The sequence below is a fragment of the Equus quagga genome, chromosome 1, assembly GCF_021613505.1.
Source record: "Equus quagga isolate Etosha38 chromosome 1, UCLA_HA_Equagga_1.0, whole genome shotgun sequence".
Taxonomy (NCBI): domain Eukaryota; kingdom Metazoa; phylum Chordata; class Mammalia; order Perissodactyla; family Equidae; genus Equus; species Equus quagga.
This window is the reverse complement of record NC_060267.1, coordinates 74406898-74431920: the sequence shown is the minus strand read 5'-3', so window position 1 is coordinate 74431920 and position 25023 is coordinate 74406898. Positions and strand designations below refer to the sequence as shown.

At 34.9% G+C, this 25023-nt stretch overlaps 1 protein-coding gene across 1 annotated transcript in view; it reads left to right on the top strand.

Annotated features, from left to right (window-relative positions):
- The window catches only part of SHOC1 (shortage in chiasmata 1), a 75936-nt gene that overhangs the window by 46488 nt on the left and 4425 nt on the right, over positions 1 to 25023 (top strand). Inside the window, exons 16-26 of the mRNA XM_046684203.1 lie at positions 722 to 826; positions 3871 to 4049; positions 5115 to 5187; positions 7597 to 7666; positions 8820 to 8998; positions 11231 to 11348; positions 12386 to 12497; positions 14299 to 14420; positions 18421 to 18514; positions 22383 to 22515; positions 23580 to 23740. Coding sequence (XP_046540159.1) covers positions 722 to 826; positions 3871 to 4049; positions 5115 to 5187; positions 7597 to 7666; positions 8820 to 8998; positions 11231 to 11348; positions 12386 to 12497; positions 14299 to 14420; positions 18421 to 18514; positions 22383 to 22515; positions 23580 to 23740 — 1346 coding nt within the window. The remainder of the gene's footprint in view (positions 1 to 721; positions 827 to 3870; positions 4050 to 5114; positions 5188 to 7596; positions 7667 to 8819; positions 8999 to 11230; positions 11349 to 12385; positions 12498 to 14298; positions 14421 to 18420; positions 18515 to 22382; positions 22516 to 23579; positions 23741 to 25023) is intronic.

Below are 25023 nucleotides of genomic sequence, written 5' to 3'. Positions count from 1 at the left end.
GGCAGAACTCTTTGTTCAAATAAATGTTTCATGGGATCCTAATATATGAAACACTGAAAAGTAGAGCTTTTCTGATTAAATTGAGGCAGTGGGCTTAGACTTCTGTCTTCTTGGTCTCACTTTTACATGCAGTAAAATCCAGTGCATCATCTTTAAAAAGCTCTGGAACTACATAGACACATTAATTAGACAATTGGCCTGTCCCTGTGAATACATCTCTTGTTTGGGTCATATCTTTGGACAAATATTCCCAGGTGTCCATCTCAATTTCTAGGTATTACTTTAATGTTATGATCCTCTACCTTTGTCTTAACCAGTTGGCAAGTTATGAGTTTAATTTTCTTCTTGCTTCATAACTGGGAATCATTGAGCTTTGCCCCATGAATACTGGAAATAATTGAATATTCTTTGGACACAACAAGATTCTGAGGTCTAAGTTTAGCTGTCTAGGTTTGAATGCCAGCTCCCCCATTCATTCACAAATTCACATCGGACAGTTACTTAACCTCATTAAGACTATTTTCTCATCCATAAAATAAGGATCATCATAAACTTCCTTGATAGGGTTGTTATAGATTCAATGAATAACCAACTTATCTACAGCCTGGCACATAGTAAGCACTCAATGACAAATATTAGCTATTATTTTTAAGCATTATGATATAGATTCTAAAATTTGAATGTATATCCTATGTTTTTAAATATGTCTTTGCTTACTTAGGTACAAATGATGAAAGAGAAATGACATTCAAGCATGCTGCTCTCTTACACCTTCTGGTAACAATTAGAGATCTCCTGTTAACATGCAGCTTGGACACCGCATTGGGTTAGTGGGAAAATTTTTTATTTCCCCTTTTCTTCCTATTGAAAAATTTCATGTGAAATAATGTTTACTTTTATGAAAAGGATGTGCTTTATAAGAAATTATGCAGCTTCCTTTACTTCCACGTTAAACATTATGTACATTTGACATAATTATAATGGAATATATATTTTATTCTGCTTATATTCATTAAAAAAATTATCTTTAACAACAATTGTCACCTAGAAAAATAGGTTTAGGATTCTCTAATCTAGGCCTCAATTGCATAGCCCTAGTGGCCTTAAACAGAATTGATTGTATAGTCATTATCATGTACTACTTTTCAGTGTAAGACTTGACATTTTGCCATATACATTTTAGGTCCTCATTGAATGTTTGTGGCTTTGAATCCGTGCTACATGAAATATAACTAAATTATTATCAGTAGTAGGATTTTTGCAATTTCTTTTTTAATTGTGCATGTAAATCAGGATATGGATCACTTAAGTGATAAAAATAAAAGTATTGGAATGTATTGGAAATTTTTAAGATTTTGCAAATTTTTTCTAAACTATCAAAATCATTAAATATCTGTCTTTCTACATTACTGCTTTAGATCCCTTATTGCAGGATTGTTTAGACGTATTTAGTAGTGGTATGCTTATAGGATTATATTTTGTAATTTAAATTTTCTAGAACCTATTTAAAATATAAAGTGAAAATAATTTTTCTCTGATCTATGACCCAGATGTTTTCTCTTATCTTTGACCCAGACAAATATTATTTCTCTAATCCAAGGTTTTGATAAGTATCGAGCAGCTGTGAGTCACAATTGAACTCACTGTACAGCACTGGGAGTTCTCATACTCAGACAAGTATTGTATTAGTATTATCTGACCATGTCTTATAACTAAGTTATAGCTACCTTTAGAAAGCCCCACATGATACTTTGCCTTTGTTCTCCAGTTAAACTACTTGGGTGTTGATGCTGGATCAGGTGGTCTTCTCTCTATCCCAGACAAGTGAGGATTGGGGGCTGTAGTCCCAGTTTACAGTATCTAGAGCTAGTATAAGGGTACAGTGTCACAGGCCCTTCTAGTTAGTCACATGTCTTCACTATACTTTTTGATTTCCATAAAAGATTCAGTCCTACCAACAGCTAGACTGCCTATTAAAGCATTATAGTAAGGCAGAATAGCAGAATCGAGAATATCTGAGCTCCTAGTGCTGCAGAGAGAATACAATTATAACTCACTACTGCTCAATACTCATCAAAACCTTGAATTAGAGAAATAATATTTATAGAGGATTGCCTGAAGGATATTCATCTCTAAGGACTCTACACTTTTCCCTGGGATTAAGTGAGACCATTAAGAGCTATATATTTGGAGTAGATTGCTTTGTTCCTCAAAAAATGCGTTTGTTAAATCATGTTGGCATTACTATTTGGCTGCCTTGAGAAATACTATTACAGTAAAATCCTTGTTGGAAAACTAACTTCTTTAGCCCTAGGTACCAAGCTGTAATGAATAACCTAGCTGCCTTGTACATTTTTAGAGGAGGGCTTTCTCACTCCTCTAAACCTCTCAAAATCAAAGAGCAAGTTAGGTTGTCCTCCTTTCTTTTCTCTGTATAGTGGCGGAGGAAGAAAGGTCCATGGGAGTCTGGCTGCCTGCCCTGCTCCCTGCCAGAATTCTGTATTTTTTCCCGGCTTCCGGTTTGCTACCTCTCCCAAGCTAGCAAGGTAACGAGTTTCAAGGTTAAAGGTATAACAGTTTCACTTCTGGGCTTCAACCCAGAAATAAATGCAGGCTTGTGTAATGGGTACTATAGCAGAGATAAGTAGTAATGGCACAAAGGATGGAGACTGTTACCCTAAGCTGAATATTTTTAACAACTAAGTAGGCATTTGTCAAGCAAACGAAGTATGAAGGAGTATCAAAGGCAGAATTAAGAGCCCAGAAGAATGACGGTGTGCTGCAAACAGTTCCTTATGGCTACATTGAAGAGTACAAGGTGGAAAGCAGTAAGAGCTAAGCCTTAGGAAGCAAGAAAGAGCCAGACTACGAAGAGCCTTTTAAGCTACACAAAGGAGTTTAGACCTTATTCTGTAGATGATAGGGAGTCATTGAAACAGGGATGCGACTGGATTAGGTTTGTCTTCCAGAAGGTTAAGTCTAATGGCAGTGTGGAGAATCAGTGGGAGGTTTGGAGATTAGGAGGCAGAAAGAACATGAGTCAATTTCTAAATTGCCCAACAGTCTAGCTGTACTAATATAAAATTAGGATTAATATGCCCAACAATATTAAAAATGAACATAAACATTAAATTTTTACAATTTATTATTTCATTTATTGTCCAAATACTCATTGAACACCTGATCTACGTAAGATACTATGCTAGGTGCTCCACTGCAGTAATTCACAAAACTCACTGTGCAGCAGAATCACCTGGAGAGCTTTTTAGACAGAGAAATCCCTGGGACACTATTTAGATTTACTGAATATGAACTCTAAAGAATGGGTCTCAGGATTTTTAGTGAGAACTTTCATTAGTGAGCCTGAATTTAGGGACTGCCATTTTAACAGCTATACAAATTAATTATGAATAAATATCACAGATTATATCCCAAGCTTATAGATTAATGAGGTTAAGTCATATACATAAATAACCATAAATCAGGGACAAAAGTTGTATAGATAAAATACCAAGAAAATTCCAGTGAAGTGAGATTTCCGCAGAACTTGCATGTAAGTGTAGGAAGAAGGCAATAGCATTCAACAAGCCAGAAGGCAGGAAAGGATGGGATATATGCGGAGAATATATAGAGTATCTCCAGGTATATTGATGTAATGTAGCTCAAAAAGAGACATTTGGTACATATTTTTCAGCTTCACTCAATTTTAAGGTTTTATTAGTCAATATCTTTGATCAAAATCAGAAAAGGATTAAATGAAATTTTGGCTGTCTCTGTTATGACTCTTATTTCCTTTCAGATTTTTACCATGGAGTTACTCAAAGCACAAAAAGATAGGCTGTTTTTTTTCCCTACTTTTGTTTTTAACAGGATATTTGTCAAATGCAAAAGATATCTACAAAAGCATTTTAGGCTCTTACTTGGATGACATTTGGAGACAGCTGGCAATTGTACAGTTTATTAGGGAAAAAAATCCTGAAACAAACTACAAGATACAAGAATTGCAATGTCAGATACTAAATTGGATGCAAAGTGAACAGCAAATTCAGGTTAAGTATTGGAATAAAGCAGATAAAAGTAATCAGTTTAAATAAGAATTGGATGTAAGATAAATTTTTGCATTTTACTTTGAAATTATGAAATAGTCTATGCTATTTTGCCTGTTGACAGTTTTCTCCTTAAGTAAATTAACAGAACAGAATCAGACCCAAAGAAAGGATTTGTATTGTTATTCATATATCTTGAATTTTAAAATACTTTAATTTATTTTTTATACACAGTTTTTTTAGGGATTGGTCCTCCAATTCTCAAAAATTTTATCTGGTACTTGTAAGTGCATGAACATATGCCCAATAAAAGAACTATAATAATTTATTTTTAGATAGTGAACTAGAATTTTATCTTATATGATTCTACAAAAGAATCACTTAGTTTATGCCTTGGATTACATTGGAAATTTTTGCCCGACCTCAAGCATATGAAGGTTGCAATAATAAAGATTTAAGAGAAAATACTTTTAGAAATATTGTCAAGCAGAAAAGAATTTCAAATGGTCTACATTAAATCTAGATACAAATTTGACCTTTTTTTTCTTTTTCCTCTCTGTCTCCACTATGTCTTTATTCCCAACTTTATGGTTACTTGGGTAACTTACTTAAGTCATTAAAATAAATTAAATCAATCAGTAAGAAATTTAAAATTGAAACTGATTTGCTGTTCCCATCACCCCCCAAAAAAACTCTTTAATGTTAAATAGGAAAGTATAGCAGCAAATCATTCGTTTTCTCCAACAAATTCTAACTTGTATGGGTTGAATTTAACACTATAATACAAGCGGAGACAATGTATGTATGGAGAGAGTCACCAGGCGGGAATGCTTGAGGAATGCTAAGAATGCCCTACCCCAAATATTTTCCTAATTGATATTCAATCTTACCAGAATTTATTCCTTTGAATTTAAGCATTGGCATCTTTTTACAGCACAAATATTTACTTTGCAGTCTTATTGTCATTAATTTCATGTAAGCAATTAAGTTTATTGTCACTGTAGCAAAACTATGGAAAAGAATAATTATTCAGATATACATATATATGAAATTCTTATGTTTGGTCAGGTGCTGATTATAATAAGAATGGACTCAGATGGTGAAAAACATTCGCTCATTAAAATCCTTGACAAAATGGAAGGTAGGGATTTTTAAATTATGCTTCACTTGATAATAATTGCTTGAACATATAAAAATGTATTGATCTAACCAAGTTTTAAAATTAAGATATAATTTAAAAACCATAAAATTCACCCTTTAAAAGTAACAACTCATTGGGATCTAACCAGTTGTTTTGTTTTTTTTTTTTGAAGGTTGGTACCTGAGCGAACAACTTGCCAATCCTTTTTTTTTTTTTTTTTTGCTTTTTCTCCCCAAATCCCTCAGTAGAGAGTTGTATGTTTTTAATTGTGGGTCCTTCTAGTTGTGGCATGTGGGACACCGCCTCAACATGGCCTGATGAGCATTGCCGTGTCCATGCCCAGGATCCAAACTGGTTAAACCCTGGGCCGCCGAAGCGGAGCTCGCAGACTTAACCACTCGGCCATGGGCCGGCCCCAGAAAAGAGCTTTTTTTTTTTAGGAAGATTGGTCCTGAGCTAACTGCTGGCAATCCTCCTCTTTTTGCTGAGGAAGACTGGCCCTGAGCTAACATCCGTGCCCATCCTCCTCTACTTTATATGTGGGATGCCTACCACAGCATGGCTTGCCAAGCAGTGCCATGTCTGCACCCGGGATCCAAACTGGCAAACCCTGGGCTGCCGAAGCAGAACGTGCGAACTTAACCATTGCACCACCTGGCTGACCCCTCTAACGAATTTTTAAGTCAATCTGTACTATAAGTCTGTAATATAAACATACTATAATATACTTCTATGTACATTATTATTATAGTTAATAATAATACTTTTTATATTATTAATTGACCCCTTTTGTTGATTACCTACTAGTTGCTAAATAATACTGGCTACTTACAACAACTCTATGAATAGATTTTATTGGCTCAGCTTTACAAATAAAGAAACTAAAGTTCATAAAGTTGATGCCACATGCCAAATCTCACGGTTGTAAGTGAGGGAATCAGGATTTGAATCTAGGTATCTCTTGTTTCCATGTCATTCAACTCTTCTACCCACTACTGCCCCCTCTGCCGACCCGTTCCACCTTGTGCTGTGGAACACATTGCTTATGTGTAAACTCTTTCCTTCACCTGCTTGTCTTAACTGAAACCCAGCTTTCCCCACATGATACTGCTTCCCCTGTGTTCCTCTCATATAGAAGCTGATAATTTTCTCTCTATATATACCTCATAGAGATGAGAAGGCCATTTCTTGCTTTCCATTATCCTTTCCAAACCATTATTCCTCCATCTTTTCAGGCTGTGCCATACCATTCTCTACCACTCCTTATTGCCATCATTAAGTAACTACCAGGACATTCCCCATCATCCACGGACAGTTGTGCACCTGGCTCATGGTATTCTCTTCACTCCTCGTCCTGCCATTATCCCAGGTGTCTTTAGTGTGAATGATTCATTAAACACTCTGACCTGATAGCTTCTTTGGCCTCCATAACAAAAATGATATGCGTCTTCAATTCACTCCTTGGCTATGCCATCCACCTTGTGATAATGCAGAACTGTCCTACCCCCATAGTAATGCACTCAGCAAGTAATCTGCCTTGGGATCATAGCTAATACAAATCATTTAAGGAGATTAGGTTTTAAATCATCTGAACGACCTCATAAATTGTGAAAGAGAAACAGTACTCACTCCTTTCTTATTGCTGCCAAATCTATTGTCATATCAAGCCAAGTAAACATAAAATTACTGTTAAGCATTACTCTGTCATTATTACATCCTGCATGCCTTTGTGAACTTCACAGTGACAAAAGTACACTAATAGAGTGTAGAATTTATTTTAACTAGAATAAGCTTTTCTTATATCAGTTATGTCTACCAAAAATAAACTGTATTGTGGGTACACAATTTTTTAAAATTTAGTATATTTTGTTAAGAAATTAGTAACATAAGAAATTTAAATTATAATTGAGAAGCAGGAGTGAATCTAAGGAATGAGTGGTATCCAGTAAGTCTTCTGCTTCTTAAATAGCCAGTAGAAAGGGAAGAAAAGCATTCCTACCACATTGAAGTGCAATTTCTTGCTGTTTAGTTATGTACTTAAATTTTTGGCTAGAGAACAAGGTGTAATCTTTGATGATTTTTTAGCAAAATAAAATTAACAGCATAGAATCTATGAGTGGTTAATTTGGTTACTTCACAATTAAGTTTTTGATCCATTTTATTTTACATAATAGATTCAGAATTTCCATACTTATACACAGACAACATATACACACACCAGATATATTGCCTATTTCTGATATCCTAGACTTAGGAAAATAATCCAGCAAATTGTATTTAAGCAGTTTCCTTGTTCACAGATCTTTGATTCGTTTTTATGGTAGTGAAATAGATGGTACACCTAATATATATATATATGAACAAAACACTGAAAAAACTTTTTTTGTGTTACTTTTTTTTCCCCAACAGGTTTAACATTGACTACCTTACATTCAAACAGAAGAAAAGATTTTCTGGAATCCGAAGCTGTTTTAAATGGGTAAAAATGTATTTCTTCATCTGTGGGGAGAAAACATACCAGTTCCACAGGAAAAGCAAAATCTCCCCTAGAATTTAACTTTTAAAAAAGGTCTAATAAAATCTGAAACTAATCAATGTCTCTACCCTCTTCCTGAAAAATGCTTTACGTAGAACACTTTAACTCAGTTCATTGCCTTGTGTATTGTATATTATTGTTGTCCAGAATTTTAGTTCAATCGTTTTAATATCCCCAAAGTGTCATTATTATTATCATTAGTACAAGAAGTGTCTATTTAGACTTATCCTTGTTTTTACCAGTTTTTTTGCTCAGCATTCTTTCTTATATCTCCTTCCTTTCTTTTGGGTTCTCCTTCCTGAAGTATATCCTTTAGAGATCCTTTCAGTGAGAGCCTACTAATAATAAATTTAGTGTTGAGTTGTCTAAAAAGTTTTTATTTGCCTTATTTTATGTAGAAATTATTTATTTCTAATATTGGGATCCAAATAATAAAAAGAGAAGATGTAAATCAAATAGAAGCCCATAAAAGCTAGACATGAATACCTTTTAACTTCTACCTAGATTGCTCCAGCTAGAAAGCAGCAATAGGGAATTTTAATTACAGTGAGTGCTTATTACATGAAATTTGAAGATGGGAAAGATAAACTTATGATATTTAAGTATCCATCTTTTTTTGTTTGTTACGCCCATTGAGGAAAAAAAATTCCAAGTTGTCAGATTCTGTTATATAGATTATATAGATATATAGATTATATAGATATATAGATTATATAGATATATAGATATATAGATTCCTAAAGATTAAAACTTCACATTTGTAAGAAGATGACAGTGATTTCTCATTGTGATTTGTCCGTTATTGATAGGACTCAGGTAATAAAATTAGAGTCCCTTGCATTTGAGGATGTGAAATAGTCCGTAGCTTTTTATATCTTCATTTAAAAAAAAAAAAAAGATGACCATCAAAAGGAAAGATAAAAAGAGTTTAGCACAATTGGAGAAGAAATCAACAGAAAACACACCAGTGCCTTTCCAAGATAAGTAGGTATAGACTAGAGAAGAATAACATAGCCCCAAAGAGTCATTTCTTAGTGTTCCAAGTAAATAATGACACAAGTGTAATTCCATTTTTCTGGCTTTCTTTTGTCTTCAGTTTGAGTTCCTGTGTAGTTGTACATAATCAGTATATTGGAGCCGATTTCCCCTGGAGTCGTTTCTCATTTGTGGTGGAATATAATTACGTAGAAAACTCTTGCTGGACCAAACACTGTGAAAAATTGAATATTCCTTACATGGCCTTTAAAGCGATTCTTCCAGACACAGTTGTAAAGAGTAAGGATATAAACTAAAATCTTCTTTTTGCTCCATTAAAATGAAAATGTTCTGTTTTCTGTTTCTGATTTGTGGAAAGATAATAAGCTATGCAATTAGAAGACTTGAGTTCAAGCTCTAACCTCACCACTTGCTGTGTGACCTTGAGCAAGTCCTTTAACTATCTTCTTACCTCATATTTCTCATTTGTGAAGTAAGCTTTACTGATTATATGATATTATCTTCAGCACTTTAACTTCTAATTTTTTCTTATAAAAGCACAGTTTTATTACAGTTATATCTAATCTTAATCTGATACCTTTATGTAATGGTATTTGTTATTGAGTTTTAGGGAAAAATATGTAATAGTATGTTGGCTGATTCAGAAAGCTATTTTTTTAAGATTGGCAGCTGAGCTAACATCTGTTGCCAATCTTTTCTTTTTCCTTCTTCCTCTCCACAAAGCCCCCCAGTACATAGTTGTATATTCTAGTTGTTGTAGGTCCTTTTGGTTGGGCTATGTGGGATGCTGCCTCAACATGACCTGGTAAGCTGTGCTATGTTCGCGCCCGGGATGCGAACTGGCGAAACCCCGGGCCACCCATGTGGAGTGTGCTAACCTAACCACTCAGCCACAGGGCTGGCCCCCATGGTTCAGAAAACTTTTAATATGCAGCAACCAATTATCCACAAATACTTAGAAGAAGTCTAAAACCACTTTGCCTATCATTTGGTTTCTTTGTATTTCTCAGTAACACTTCACAAGACTAAGGTTGTGAATTCTCAGACCCATTAAATTTAAAAGCCCACATAATTTTAGTCCCAGTGCGTCTCTTTCAATACTTTCTACCCACCTCAAGTATGAGTGGGAAGGCTGAGCTCTGAGACGTTCCAACTCAATTCTAAAAATACAATCACTATAATTGTTACTTTGGAGTCCTGTATATGTAGAGTGAAATATTCAATTGATTAAATAATTGAAACATGGGCCCAAGAAAGGATTAAAAGATAAGCAGTCTAGTTTATATTTAGAGGCTTCTTCCATTCTCTCAAAGATGAACTTAATTTATTCAATCAATTTCTTATTGGGGGGCATTGGCAATGTTTCAGTTTTCCACTATTATACTGCAAGATTTATAGTAGTTTATATATTTTATGTATCTGTGTATATTTGTTCTAACAAGTAAAAATTCCAAGAAGTAAAATGAATTGCTGGGTCAAAGGTATGCACACATTTATATATTTCAAATATCCTCCCAGAAACACTATCCCGATTTATATTTATGCAGAAAGTGTGAGAGGATCCTTTCCCACATATCTTTATTATAAAGAGGTATTATTAATCTTTTAAATCTGTGATAGAATTATAAGCAGAAAATATTTTATAGTTATGCTAATTTGTGTACCTTTGATTATCCATATCTTCTCATATGTGAATTGATCTCGTATAGTCATTCTTTTGTGAATTTCCTGTTTATGTCTTTTGTCCAGTTGTCTATTGAGGTATTTATTCCTTTCCTATTGATCTGTGTCATTCTCTATGGGTTATTGTGCATGACTTTAAATTTTGATGATAATCATTATATATTTGCACAGCAAATGTCAAATATATACTTAAGCGAATAAAGCAGACTGTAACATTCAGGTAAAGTATGATCCTATTTTTTTCATATTTTTTTGAGTGTACATGTGTGAGTATAGGCAAGCAAATATATAGAAAAAAGTCTCTAAGTACTAAACTTTTTTTTGAACATATAGTAGTTTTAGTAAATTCTGTTAATTCTGTTTTATTTCTAGAGAGGAGGATAACAGGGCTTTCATTTTATTCTTCAGACCTTTCTTTATTCTGATTTCTGATTTTTTTTTTTTTGAGGAAGATTAGCCCTGAGCTAACTACTGCTAATCCTTCTCTTTTTTTTTGCTGAGGAAGACTGGCCCTGAGCTAACATTCATGCCCATCTTCCTCTACTTTATACGTGGGACGCCTACCACAGCATGGCTTTTGCCAAGCGGTGCCATGTCCGCACCCGGGATCCGAACCGGTGAACCCCAGGCCGCCAAGATGTGGAACATGCGAACTTAACCGCTGCGCCACTGGGACAGCCCCCTGATTTCTGATTTTTTACAATAAATATCTGTTATTTTTATACTACCCTGTGAACGTACACCTATTATTCTCGTGTTTAGTAACAAAGAGAAAAAGCTGGGAGATGAGAAAAAAAGAGAAATATTTGTAAATTTTCTCTTATTTAGGTAGCACCTTGCTGGATAGATTTGGTGGTTTTCTTTTGGAAATTCAGATTCCATATGTGTTTTTTGCATCTGAAGGACTTCTTAATACTCCAGAGATTCTTCAGGTGCTAGAATCCAAGTAAGTTATTGATTTCATAACTTCAGCAAAGATATATATATCCTAATTGGCTAAATATTATGCTATATATGTGGCACTACTTCTATATGACTCAAACCTGGAATTATATCACATAAGAATAGTTTTCCAGACAGTTTATGTCAATTTACACTTCTCTCCCTATCGTATATCGTCATAATTATTGCATATTATCTGTTTTGTAATATTTATCGATTTTGTGGAAAATTTTCATTATTGTTAAATTTATACGTTAGTTGCATTTCTTTTATTACCAGTAAATATGAACACTTCGTGTGGGTTTTTTTTTTCTGTGAATTATGGTCGTATCTTTGTGTCATTGATAATATTGAGAATGAGTATTCATATTTAGAGGACTTTAAATACTGCCTGGGAAACAGGATTTTGATGTTCTAAATGAATTCTCAAGTTTTTAGACCTTTCGTTCTAAGATCTTACCAACACTGAGCATTTTTAAATCATATAAAACGCTTTATGATAGCACACAAGTTGTCACAGGAATGTTAGACGTTAGGCTGTAGATCAAGGAAGGATGATTATGCTGAGACCTTAGTTAAAATGCAGATCTATTTTCCATGTTTTGTTTTTGTATCTTAAGACTATGGGGCATTCACAGAAGACTATGAGCTTATAAAAGGTAAGTAAAATCTAGGCCAGTTTTAAGGAGAAAGAAAAGAAAATTCTGATAAATGCAGAATGTTTTAGTCTCTTAACACAATGTTTTAATTTCATGAATGATTATTTAAAGAGCTAGAATAAGTTGGTCAAGACATTTGTAATAGTATTTTGTGCAGTAATATTAAATACCAAAATACCAAAGGCAACACACATCTCAGTTAATTTGTCATATGTGTTGAATAAATCATAATTTCATTCCTCAAATTTATAGAGTAAATCGATGTATGAAAGAAAACGCACAGTAGTTCAAATAATTTAATATGCAGGAGGACAATGCAGCTTTTCTTAAAGAATTTTTCTTATCCATTTCCTTATGGCACCCAAAATATTATATTTTACAGCTATAATATCACACTAGTGGAGAGATGCTGCAGTGAGGCGTTGAAACTCTTCGGGGGCACAGAACGCTATGTAGTGGTGACAATTGATGAACACACTGCTGTAATTTTGCAGGTAAAACTACACAGTAAAAAATATAAATCAAACATATTAAAATATATGCATAACCATGAAATTTATTATCAGCTCTACTATAGAGAGCTTAACTATAATATAATCTGTTAGTGATTTCTTCCAAACTTTGCAAATGGGCCATCACTGTGGAAAATGACTATTACCAAGCTTCTTTGATGCCTCATAATTTTTAACATACTTTAAGATGACAAAGAAAATATAGAATCTTTAATATTGTATACTGACCTATTTTTAAATACATTTATAGAATAATTATAGTGTTGAAGACTTTAAGAATCAAATCCTAAACACTATGTTTCTTAAAAGGAGGTAGTCTATTAATCCATATAGTAGTATATGATTTCCTCTAAGGTAGATAGGGATTGCCTGTAAGTAAGCCAGTTTTTAAAAAGAGAGAAATTCTCAGGGCCTGCCCAGTGGCGTAGTGGTTGGCTTTGCGCACTCTGCTTTGGCAGCCTAGGGCTCACCTGGTTGGATCCCAGTGCAGACCTGCGCACTGCTCATCAAGCCATGCTGTGGCAGGTGTCCCGCATATTTAAAAAACAATAGAGGAAGATGGGCACCGATATTAGCTCAGGGCCCATCTTTCTCAGCAGAAAGAGGAGAATTGGCAGCAGATGTTATCTCAGGGCTAGTCTTCCTCAGGAAAAAAAAAGAGAGAGAGAAATTCTCTTCAAAAATCCATACAGTTTGGAATTTAAGATGTATAAATTCTTGACTGAATCTCCCTGATATGTTTGCTTGAATGGATTGCAAATTACAAAGAAATTAATTTAATAGGATGGAAGTGAGGAGCAGAAACCAGGTTTGATGGTGTGGAGTATAAATTAATGGCAAATATTATGTTAAGGTAGAAGTCTGATTTGGTGAGCAAATGTTACAATATAAGAATGACATGTTGGAAACACAAAGTTCTGTTAGAGAGGTTCTTTTTTTTTTTTAAGATTTTATTTTTCATTTTTCTCCCCGAAGCCCCCTGGTACATAGTTGTATATTTTTAGTTGTGGATCCTTTCAGTTTTGGAATGTGGGACACCGCCTCAGCATGGCATGAGGAGTGGTGCCATATCCACACCCAGGATCCAAAGCGGCGAGACCCTGGGCCACCGAAGCGGAGTGTGCAAACTTAATGAACTTAACCACTGGGCCACAGGGCCAGCCCTAGAGGGGTTCTTAAGAGAGACTGTGTCTTGCATATTTAAGGTTCTCAAAGGACAATTATTTTGGGCGAAATACTGTTTGGGAAAACTGTTTTAATCCATAATTACATGACTTACTGTTAGAGTAAGACACTTCCTGAATTATTCACTCTATCAAAAATTACTTGTGTTAAAGGAAAAAGGGGATTCTAGACCATTTGATAGAGATTCCTAGAAGTCCATTAACTGCTGCTTTCTAATCTTCCTTAAATAAGCATTCAGTGCAGATTATCCCTTGCGTTTTTAAACGTATTTTCTGTTGCCTTTAGCGGTAGCCAGATCCCTGTCTACAAAGGACTTTGCCGGATAGGGGCACTCTGTAGGCTGCTTTCTTCTCATCTAGGACTTCGGGAGATTCATGAGCCCTCCTTACTGAAGCTATCATTAGCTGTTTTATCTCTGCTGTAGCTCTTTCCCTGTTACTTCCAGTGTAATCTTAATTTTTCCATGAAATGGAAGCCCATACCCCTGCTTCTTCTCAAGTTATGATTCCTATATCATAGATTCTTGAAATATGGTGACAATAATTTCATAACAACTGTTCAACCTGGTGAATATTTTCATTATGTTTATTTTTGGTAGGACCTAGAAGAATTGAATTGTGAGAAGGCATCAGACAATGTAATTACAAGACTGATGGCATTATCATTCCAGTACAGCTATTGTTGGATAATTTTATATACCAAAGAAACGTTAAACTCAGAGTAAGTAAATATTTCTTCATCCAAAGTCATATTCATATGTCTTAAGTTACTCAATCCTCTTCTTTGAATAGAAGTAGCATGCAAATTTTCCACTTGCTCCTCTAGTTTTGCTGTCAGTCAGGGATTCTCAAGGTGGAGGCATGCCCATAAGAAAACAATTTGGAATTTTGGAGATAATGTATTTCCTTTGGACATTCTGTGCAAATCATCCTCCCCTCCTCTACCTTACTAAGAACTGCTGCTTTAAGTGTTTCACTTCTTATTACTTTTTAATTCTGGACTTGTCTGCTAAAAGACGTCATTCTTAAATCACTTCTCTCTAAAATCTTATTAAATATTAAATATTATATAAATAGCATCTTGCTATACGTTCTTTCATTAACGTGCTTAATTACGAAAAAATACATGCTAAGACACTGGCTGGAGTTATCATTATGTTGTCTTTTCCTCATTTCTAAATTTTGTGAACCCACTGCTTCCACTTTCTCCTTTTATTCTCTGCAATCTGGATTTTCTCCCTACCTGTGTGCTGATCTCTGTCTCTCAAATGTCATTCATCACACATGACTTTCTTGTGTTGCTCCAAAAATATTTTTATCTTTCACTGCTCTGAAGTATTTAAGACTGTTGTCAGTGCTTTCTTTCCTGAAACTCTTCAGTGCCGTGACACTTCAGTGTTTTTGATTTTTTACCTCTCTATCTACTCCTTTTCTGTCTTTACTTCTTCCGTGTCCCAGTCTCCAAATATATCTGGTATGAGTTTTCTTCTTTCTTCTAGTCTATCCACTGGAAACCTTATCTGCTCCCATAGCTTCAGTCATCATCTCTCTGCATATAATTATTATATTTATTTCTGCAGCTCCAGTTTCTCTTTGAAATTCCTAACATGTGTCTCTAATTTCCTATTAAATATTTCCACTGTGATATTCCAGAGACTCTCAAACTTGTTCAAGTATGAATTCATCATATTCTTTATCCCCTCCAAAACTGTATCTCCTCTTTTCTGTCCTTTAGCTATTTATAATTATTGCCTTTCCTTTAGTCACCAAGACTGGAAAACAAATCCTACAGATTCAACCACTGGACTTTCTCTTCCATCTATCCCTTCCCTCCATTTATATTACAAACATCCTTAGTTCAGATTCTCAGTGTTCTGTGTGGACTATTATAACAGACCACCAACAGTTTTCCCACCCCTAGATGGCTTTCAGTTTTACTCTCCATAATGTCTCATACACTCAATTAATATTCCTAAAACCGGGCTCTGGTATTTCACTCTGATAAAAAGCCTTCACAGGGGCCGGCCCGGTGGCACAGCGGTTGAGTTCGCACGTTTCGCTTCTCAGCGGCCCAGGGTTCACCGGTTCAGATCCCGGGTGCGGACATGGCACCGCTTGGGAAAAGCCATGCTGTGGTAGGCATCCCACATATAAAGTAGAGGAAGATGGGCATGGATGTTAGCTCAGGGCTGGTCTTCCTCAGCAAAAAAAAGAGAAGGATTGGCAGTAGTTAGCTCAGGGCTAATCTTCCTCAAAAAAAAATCAAACAAAAAACCTTCACTGACTTCCCCATTATCTACTGAATACAGCAAACCATTCATCCTCAAATTCAAAGTCTTCAGAATATAATCCCAACCTATATTTTCAGGCTTAATTTTCATTGTTTTCCATTTCAACCAAAAGGACTGCTCATTGGCTTGCAAACATGCTCCTTGCTTTCCCACTTCTACCTTTTGCTCATACATTTCTCTCTTGCTACAATAGTCTCTACTTCCTCCAACTATTTCATCTGCTGAAATTGTGCCTATTTTTCAGGACCTATCCTCAAATATCGCTTTTTCTATTCAGCTTTTCCTCGATACCCACCTCCCCACTCAGGCATACAGACAGATATTCAGTGGTGACCTTTCCATCCTTTGAGCTCTGTAGTTGTCTGTTTTCCCCTTATCTTTAATATTTATCACATTTTGTTTTGTACTGTCATTTTGGAGGACTTGCCCTACAGCACTGAGCACATTACATTCATATGATAGATGCTTGGTAAATATTGCTTGATAGATGAATGGATCTTTTCTACTAAATTGCAAGCTAGTCTTGTTCATTTTTTTTATCTCTACAGTACCACGACACACCATACCATTCATAATAGAAGTTTTTTAAATATTCTTTAATTTAGTTATTAGAGAACGTACAGACAGCTTACCTTATGGGACGTTACTTGTGTGATGTTTATTCTTTACTGACTTTCTTTTTTGACTCCATTTTTGTATATCTACTGTACCAAGTTCTCTGTATACAATTATTATCATGTGGGAATAAGCTGGAATATGAGTCTAAACACCCTGGTTCTTATTCATTCTTCTATTAACGATAACCTCTAGCAAATCGTTTAACCTGTTTTTCCCTTCTACCAGTACTGAAAAATAAAAATAATAAATGAGGTCTAAAACTTTCATTTTTAAGGTTAATAAAAGCTATAAAGCTTTATCCAGAACTTGGAAATGTTCTAGATAAATAAGTGATTTGGAAATCTTTTAAGTTGTTTTTATAATGCTATCCACCTATAGTTCTAAAGTACAACTGAAGTACAAGAGAGAATAAGAGAAGATTCACACTTATTTTTACCCAGATTTTCATGAAAAAAATTAATGATGTAATACTCTGAGATAGTTTTATGTTAAGGATGTGAAGAGCTATCGTTTATTCACAGTAATATAATACTTTAAGATGTAATTGTTTTCAGACTGCTACTTATCTCAGTTCTATATTTTTACATGATTGGAACATTTAGAAAGTATCTTAATCAACTGACCAAATGAGGAAAATTGAAAATACCAAATAAACGGTTTGAATTACCTTAGTAGTTCATGCCATTAGTTTCTGTTGGAGAAAATGTGTCAGGGGTCTCCCAGCCCTCCCCACCCCAGGTTCGATGATTTGCCAGGAGGATTCACAGGACTCAGCATATACTTGTACATGGCTATGATTTCTTACGGTAAAAGGTTACAAAGAAAAATCAGCAAAAGGTAAAGCACGTGGAGCAAAGTCCAGACGAAGCTTCCAAGAGTCTTTTCCTAGTAGAACCACACAGAATGTGCTTAATTTTCCCAGCAATGAGTTGTGGCAACACCCATAAAATGTTGTCTACCGGGAAAACGCATCAGTGTCTCAGTGCCCAGGGCTTTTGCTTAGGGCTGCTCATGTAGGCACCCTCTGCTCAACACGTACCAAAATTCTAGACTCCAAGAAGGAAAGCAAATGTTCAACAGAATGTACAACGTTGTTTGTACCAACAGTTTAGGCACAGCAAGCCACTCTTATCAGCCACTCCTATGAAAGAGCTTGCCAGAGAAAGAAGCCAACAGAGGAAATAAGAGCCAAGAAATTAAGATAGCCGTTTTCTCAATGACACTGAGCCTCTGGACCCAACAATGCTGTCTCCTATACTGCTTAGTAATATGAGCCAATAAATTCCCTTTTTGTTGCTTGGAATACTTAAGGTGGGGAAAGGTAGTAGAAATATCTACCCACAGTTCAAGACTCACATCTGACCTGCTTAATAACCATAGAAGGAAAAAAAAATAGTATTTTTCTTAACAGTTCAGGAAAAAGACCAGGGAGGAATCTAACTATCCTGGCTCTGGTCATGTGTTCATATCTGAACCCCTTACTTTGTCCAGGGGGAGAGGGTATTCTAGTTGGCTAGGCTTCAGTCATATAGCCATCCCTGGGGCCAGTAAGGGGATGAGTTGAACTTCTCCCATCCCCCTCCTCCACTCTCAGCATCGCCTAGATTTAACAATGTTGTTAAAGAATAGAGGTGGAGGCATTTTTTCCCCAAAAGACTGCTGAGTGGACAAGAAACTCTGAGTCTGCCACACTAGCATTGCCTTAGCCAGGTTGTTCTAATAACATTGTGAAATGTGCAAAATGAAGTGAATTTTTACTAAGTACAGTCAGACATCAAATGAGTAGAAGTACAGTAATATAATTCTTTTTAGGTACCATCTTACAGAAAAGACACTTCATCACCTAGCACTGATTTATGCAGCTTTGGGTTCATTTGGGCTAAAACCAGAAGAACTGGATGTAAAGGTATTCTTTTCCTATATGTTTGCTCATAAGTATTTTTCATAAACCAAAATTATATTCAAACTCAAGGGCCCAGTGAGAAGAAACATTGATTGATTAAACTTAAAAATGCTTAAAATCCATATAAAGAACAGTTTTCAAATTAAGAAATTTTTTTCCACTTAAACTGAATGAATTTAAATTCATATTTTGTCTCTTAATTATTGCTTAGATTTTTTTGAAACATGGAAGTATATGAATAAATATTCCTTGATCAAAAATGTTCACTTATAAAAGATACACTAAGTTTGTATCCTCTGTAAAATGGAAATCTTATGACATATGTCTAGAGTAATGTCTTGGTTGTCTCTGCTCAGTCTCCTCTCTGGGCTCCTTTTTTCAAGGGCCCCTCTGAAATTTAGACATTCCCCCAAAGTCAGGGTTCATTCCTCTTCTGTTATCACTTTATGTTCTTTCCTCAGTAAACTCAGACAGTCCCACAAATTTAGCTTTCGTTTCTGAGTATAATCCTTAAAATTTCCCTGACTTTTCTTAAGGTCTGCACCTATATCCTAGCATTCTACTGGAAATAGCCATATGAATATTCCACAGCTACCTCAAACTCTGTATGTGAAACTCTGCATGCCCAAAACATTCTCATCTTCCCCCAAACTGAGTTTATAACATTATTATTGTCACCAAATCAGTAGCTAAATCCTTGTTTTAACTCTGCAGTGTCTAGACTATGTCTCTCCTTTCTACTCCCACTATTTCCCTAAATTCAGGCCTTCACCTCTCACTTGGAGTTTTAAAGTAGCTTCCTAACGAATCTCCTCATTTTTACTCTTTTTGCAGTCCAGTGCATCCTATATATTGACACCTGTTGCATTTCTGAACTACAGCTGTGAATATTTCACTCCCTGGACTGTAAGCTCCTGAAAGAAGGGGAGCGTGTTTATTCATCTTGGTGTTCCTGGCACTAAGCACAGTACCAAATACATAGCAGGCTCTTGATAAATATATGTTGTTGAGTTGAATTTTCTTGCCCGAAAGACCTTCCATGGCTTCCTACTTCATTCAAAATAGAGTTCAACTCAGCTAGATTCACACTCCTGCACCATTTGGACCCTAGTAATCCTTCCTTTAACATCATTCTACTCACCATTTCCTGAATATGCCCCCACACTGTCACCTCTCAGCCATTGTGCAAACATGTCATTCTGGCCTGTCTTCCCCCAGGAAGATTATTCCCCATCCCCTTACTGCCAGACTTCATAGTTCTGTCTTTTTCTACCCACCTCGAACACTACCTCTTTTAAGAAATTTGCCTCAATTAAAGATAAACAAACACATGGATAAAGAGAACAGATTAGTGGTTACCAGAGGCGAAAGGGGTTGGGAGTGGGTGAAAGGGGTAAAGGGGCACATATGTATGGTGGCAGATAAAAATTAGTCTATTGTTGGTGAGCACGAGGCAGTCTATACAGAAACTGATAAATAAGAATGTACACCTGAAATTACACAGTGTTATAAACCATTATGACTTCAATAAAATAATTGAAAAAAAAAAAGAATTTGCCCCAAATATACCCTCAGGATAAATCTCTCCTTCTCCCGTTCTCCCAATGACACTTTATACCTCTATTATAGAATGAGGTTATTTATTCATATATCCTCCACTCTGGAAGGTAAAAATTAGGCCTTTTTTCTTTGTCAAGCATACAGCAGCTGGCACAGTGCTTCGTACATGGTAAAAATGTTCAACGAACATCTCCTAAATAGAATTTTAAACCAAAGCACAACCAGTTTAAAAATCAACAAATGATCAGTTTGAAATAAAATCCAGATAATTTTGATCCTGTGATGCCTATTAAACATAGAAATGAAATTCTTGGAAAAGTTATCTAAATAAACGAATGGCACTGTAAACTTGTCTCATTTATCCATTCAAGTGAGGTTTCACCACTTAATCAGCCTCTTTCTTCCCAGCTCACGGGAGCGGTTATATGCAAAATACACTTTAGAGAATCATTTTATTCCTCTATGCAAGGGGTATGTGATACCAGTGAGCGATTCTGTATTCGTGTACAGCGACATGGCTCGTAGAGGCCATGTGCCAAGGAAGGCATTTGGGGATGAAGTAGGAAGTACTGTCCGAGCACACGATCCATTCCAGACAAAAGTCTCTCCCTCCTGGATCAAACTATTCCAAAAGCTTTGCAAGTTTTACACAGTAATTTACAAAGTAGATCAGTTTTTCCATGGAATTTGAGAAACAACTATGATCAATTTACTCTGTTATCAATATGTCACTAGTCATCAAGCCTCCCAGTCTCCTGACTTGATGACATTATCACATTAGAAGGGGGTTCCAGAGACTCATATTATTTTAGAATATATTGTTGCTTTATCTTATGTTATTTAGTAATATGGATTTTGGCCTTTTAGAGTGCATTGGTATGGATTATTTTTTTTATTTTCAGGCCTCTGAAGAGCCTAACCATAAACGAAGTATTATGAATTTTAAGTACATTTTCTTAAACTAAAAGAAAATACTGCTCATAGTATTATGCTATATTTCATTCTAATTCCAAAAAAGAGGTCTATAAATTTCTTATAAAGTCTCTGCAGAAAAATGCATAAATACACATATATGCAAAATTTTAAAAACAATGTCAGGGGGGTTCCTGAATCTCCCAAAGTCTAGCAATGAGCTCCAGAATCCTTGCTCTAATAAATTAAGGTAATATTCATTACCACCATCATAAAATTATGCCTTTTAAACTAAAATTTATATTTAAATAAAAGTATCAAGTCTTCTTAAAACACCCAAAACTTGGCAATAAAATAAATTTGGAATCACACAGTATATTTCTGTGCACTCTATACATATTTAATGTAATTTAAAGGAAGTCCTTCTTTAGAATACATATACTCCCCATGTATGTACTAACAGTTTTGTATTTGTAGTTTTGTGAAAGAAAAAATTGTCGTAATTATTGTGCGAGGTTTGTACAGTCCTTGTTTCTTAAATTTCCACTGCAGGACAGGATATTTATATTTATAAGATAGGTTTGTGTGGGGTAGTATTTCTCTGTCCACATTAAACTGCTAACCCATGAGCTATCTTTCCTTCAATCGAAACTAAAAGAAGGAGATAAGGATAGAAATGAAAGGGAAAGAAAAAGACTGGCATTTCAGACGAGAGAAGGGCATGGAGGGAAACACAAGTGACAGACAGGAAGTAGGGGATATTAAGAAATTCTATTTTAGAGTTAAGTTTAATACACACACACACACACACACATTTTTGGCAGGAGTATCTTAGTATAAATTAGCCAGGATTGGATGAACAATTCCAGTGGGGATGGCTACTTTAAATCAAACCTTATTTTTCTCTTTTTGATATAGCATCAAATTCATCTGTAAATAGCCTTTATTTTAACTTTTGTTTTTGAAAAATCTTGTATTATATTTTTAAAATTCTTATTTTTAGTTGAGAACTGTTAGGTTTACCTAGAAAAGGCAAAATATTAAATATTACTAGTGATATCCAAATTGCTTTTTCTTCTAATACAGAAGAAATACAGCACCAAATATATTAAAAAGAGTTTGTTAATAAATGCCAAATGGAAGTGAAGAAAAACAATTTAGTTCCAGGAATTCGAAACTACAAGGATATCATTTTTAAGAAAGGAAAGAAAGTTGCTTATCCTCACAAATAAAATGTCCTGGATTTCACATAGATAGCTTAATAAATTATGTCTAAAATAGTGTTCAAAGATTAGAATCTGCTGTTTTTTATTTTTCTTCTAATTAAAAACTATTTTTGAATGATATATTTTGCTGCCTAATATTTCATATAATCTAACATAAGAAATATATATTTTAGCTTATAATTGCCCCAGGAGTGGAAGAAACTGCATTGATAATTCGACAAATTGCTGACCACAATTTAATGACCTCGAAGAGAGATCCTTATGAATGGTTGGATAAATCCTGGCTTGAAGTTTCACCATCTAAGGTTTATTTCCTAAATAAATAAATTAGATATTTGCAAAGCAAATATAAATATATGTATTTGAATTCTCTTTCTGGTAGCATATTTTTGTCCTTTAATGCTTGCATGAGCATATATAACAATAACTGTATTGCACAACAACATTTACTTGGATCATTTTCCAGAATCACTTGTATTTTTCAATGTCACAAAATTTTAATGGGATATTTTATAATGAACTTTCAAATCTAACTTATTAGAGGGTGATCTAATAGCTTTAATGCCTAATATTTTTAAAAACATAACTATTTTTCTAATTCCTAAGTTTATTTTTCTTTTCTTTCTTTCTTTTTTTTTTTTTGGTGAGGAAGATTGTCCCTGAGCTAACATCTGTTGCCAGTCTTTCTCTTTTTGCTTGAGGAAGATTGTCCCTCAGCTAAATCTGTGTCAATCTTCCTCTATTTTGTATGTGGGATGCTGCCACAGCATGGCTTGATGAGTGGTGTGTAGGTCTGTGCCCATGATCCAAACCTGCGAACCCCGGGGCGCCAAAGTGGAGTGCACAAACTTAACCACTACACCAGTGGCCCCTTTAATTCCTAAATTTAGATGTTTAAGAATAGTAAATATATTAAGAGTATACCAAAATTCTATCATTCCATGATTTGTCAGTAATTCAATTATATAATTAAACTGAAAGTAGAGTTGTGAAATACTTATAAGATTAGTTAATTTTTAAAATTCCTTTTGTTTAAGCATAAATATTTCCAAGTTCTCATACCAACCCACTGTTTCTGTTACCTTTACTTTAAAATATATTCAAATCATGAAGCCATAAAAGAATAACAAAGCTCTTGATGTACTCACATGGAATGACCTTCAAGATATATTGTTAAGTGAAAAGTGAAAGTTGCAGCATAGGGCCCGACCCTGTGGCCAACTGGTAAAGTTTGGGCACTCAGCTTTGGTGGCCTGGGGTTTCGCCGGTTCAAATCCAGGGTGCGGACGTGGCACCGCTCATTAGGCCATGCTGAGCCGGCATCCCACATGCCACAACTAGAAGGACCCACAACTAAAATATATACAACTATGTACTGTATGTATGTATGTATGTATGTATGTTACAACTATGTAACCCATTGGTGGCTCAGCTCATGTTAAATAAAGGACCTTCACTGGACTGGATATTATTAGCAACTCTTGGTCAACTTCAGGAACTCCTACCTGAAGTTCCAGAAAAAGTGTTAAAGGTCAGTTTGACATCTATATTCTTATATGAGTTTATTTCCTTTCCATTTGAGTATCTGTTTTTACATAAAGGTTTTCAAAATGAAGGTATCCAAGTTTAATTGTTTTGGTCTTCACGTAGCAAAAAAATAATTTTCTTGAACTAATTTCCTTCAGATTTGGGGAGAAAAAGCAGAAAAAAAAAGAAAGTTGCAACATAGAGCATGCAGGATACTACCATTTGTGTAAAACAAAGGGAGAATAACATGTATTTGTTTGTGAATGAATAAAATATTTCTGGAAAGATACCAAGAAATGATAACATTAATTATCTTCAAAGAGAAGAACTGAGATAACAGGATGGGAATGAGACTTTTCACTTTTTTTTGTATACTTTTTAGTACCTTTTTAATTTTGAACCACATGACTATTTTACCTATTCAAAAAATAAAATTATAAAACAAATAAATAAAATACTCATATACATTAAATCACAGAAATTTTATCTGCCTAAATAGAACATAGGAGTATCTGAAAGTATGGGTATAATTAACTATGACGTGTGTATATGTGTGCAGTTTCTTTCCTGTCAAGTCGTGTCCAATCTATTCATGTCTGTCATTTGACAAAATCAGAGAGAGTGCAAAAAGCCAGTGTAACCAAGAAAAAAAGGAAGTATTGCAATAGTAAAGATAGCTGCTATATTTCTAGACTTTTGTGACATCTCTCTGAAAACGTATTTTTAGACTGTCAAGGTCAATTCTGGTTGATTGAAGTCTTCCTATACTCATCACAAGGCCTTCTTGAAATTATAACATCTGTTAGATATCATAAACATGGTTCATTTTAATCAAATATTGATACTATGTGGTCTACAAACAGAGAGCTAAAGAAATCTCAAAGCATGTAACTAACACTCTTAAAATATTTCTCTTTAGAACATCTATCATCAGATAAAGCAATTGTCATTTGAAGGAGATGAGCTGTACCAAAACTTTTTGGATGAGTGATTGGATTGAATGAACTTTAAGATCCTTCCCAATTCTGAGAGTGTATGAATTTTCACTGCTAAGGAAATTTCTTTCCCTCCTGGCCATACCTTTTTCCTAGACATCTCAAATTGAGTGTAGGTGCAATGACAAAAATTTTAATCTGCTAGAGTGAGTAGAGTAAAATGAGTCACTTCCAAAAGACCACTGGCTGATTATTCCTTAAACTCTTTTGTAGGAAGAAATGTACTTACTTGATTTTCCATGTATTAACCCATTGGTGGCTCAGCTCATGTTAAATAAAGGACCTTCATTGG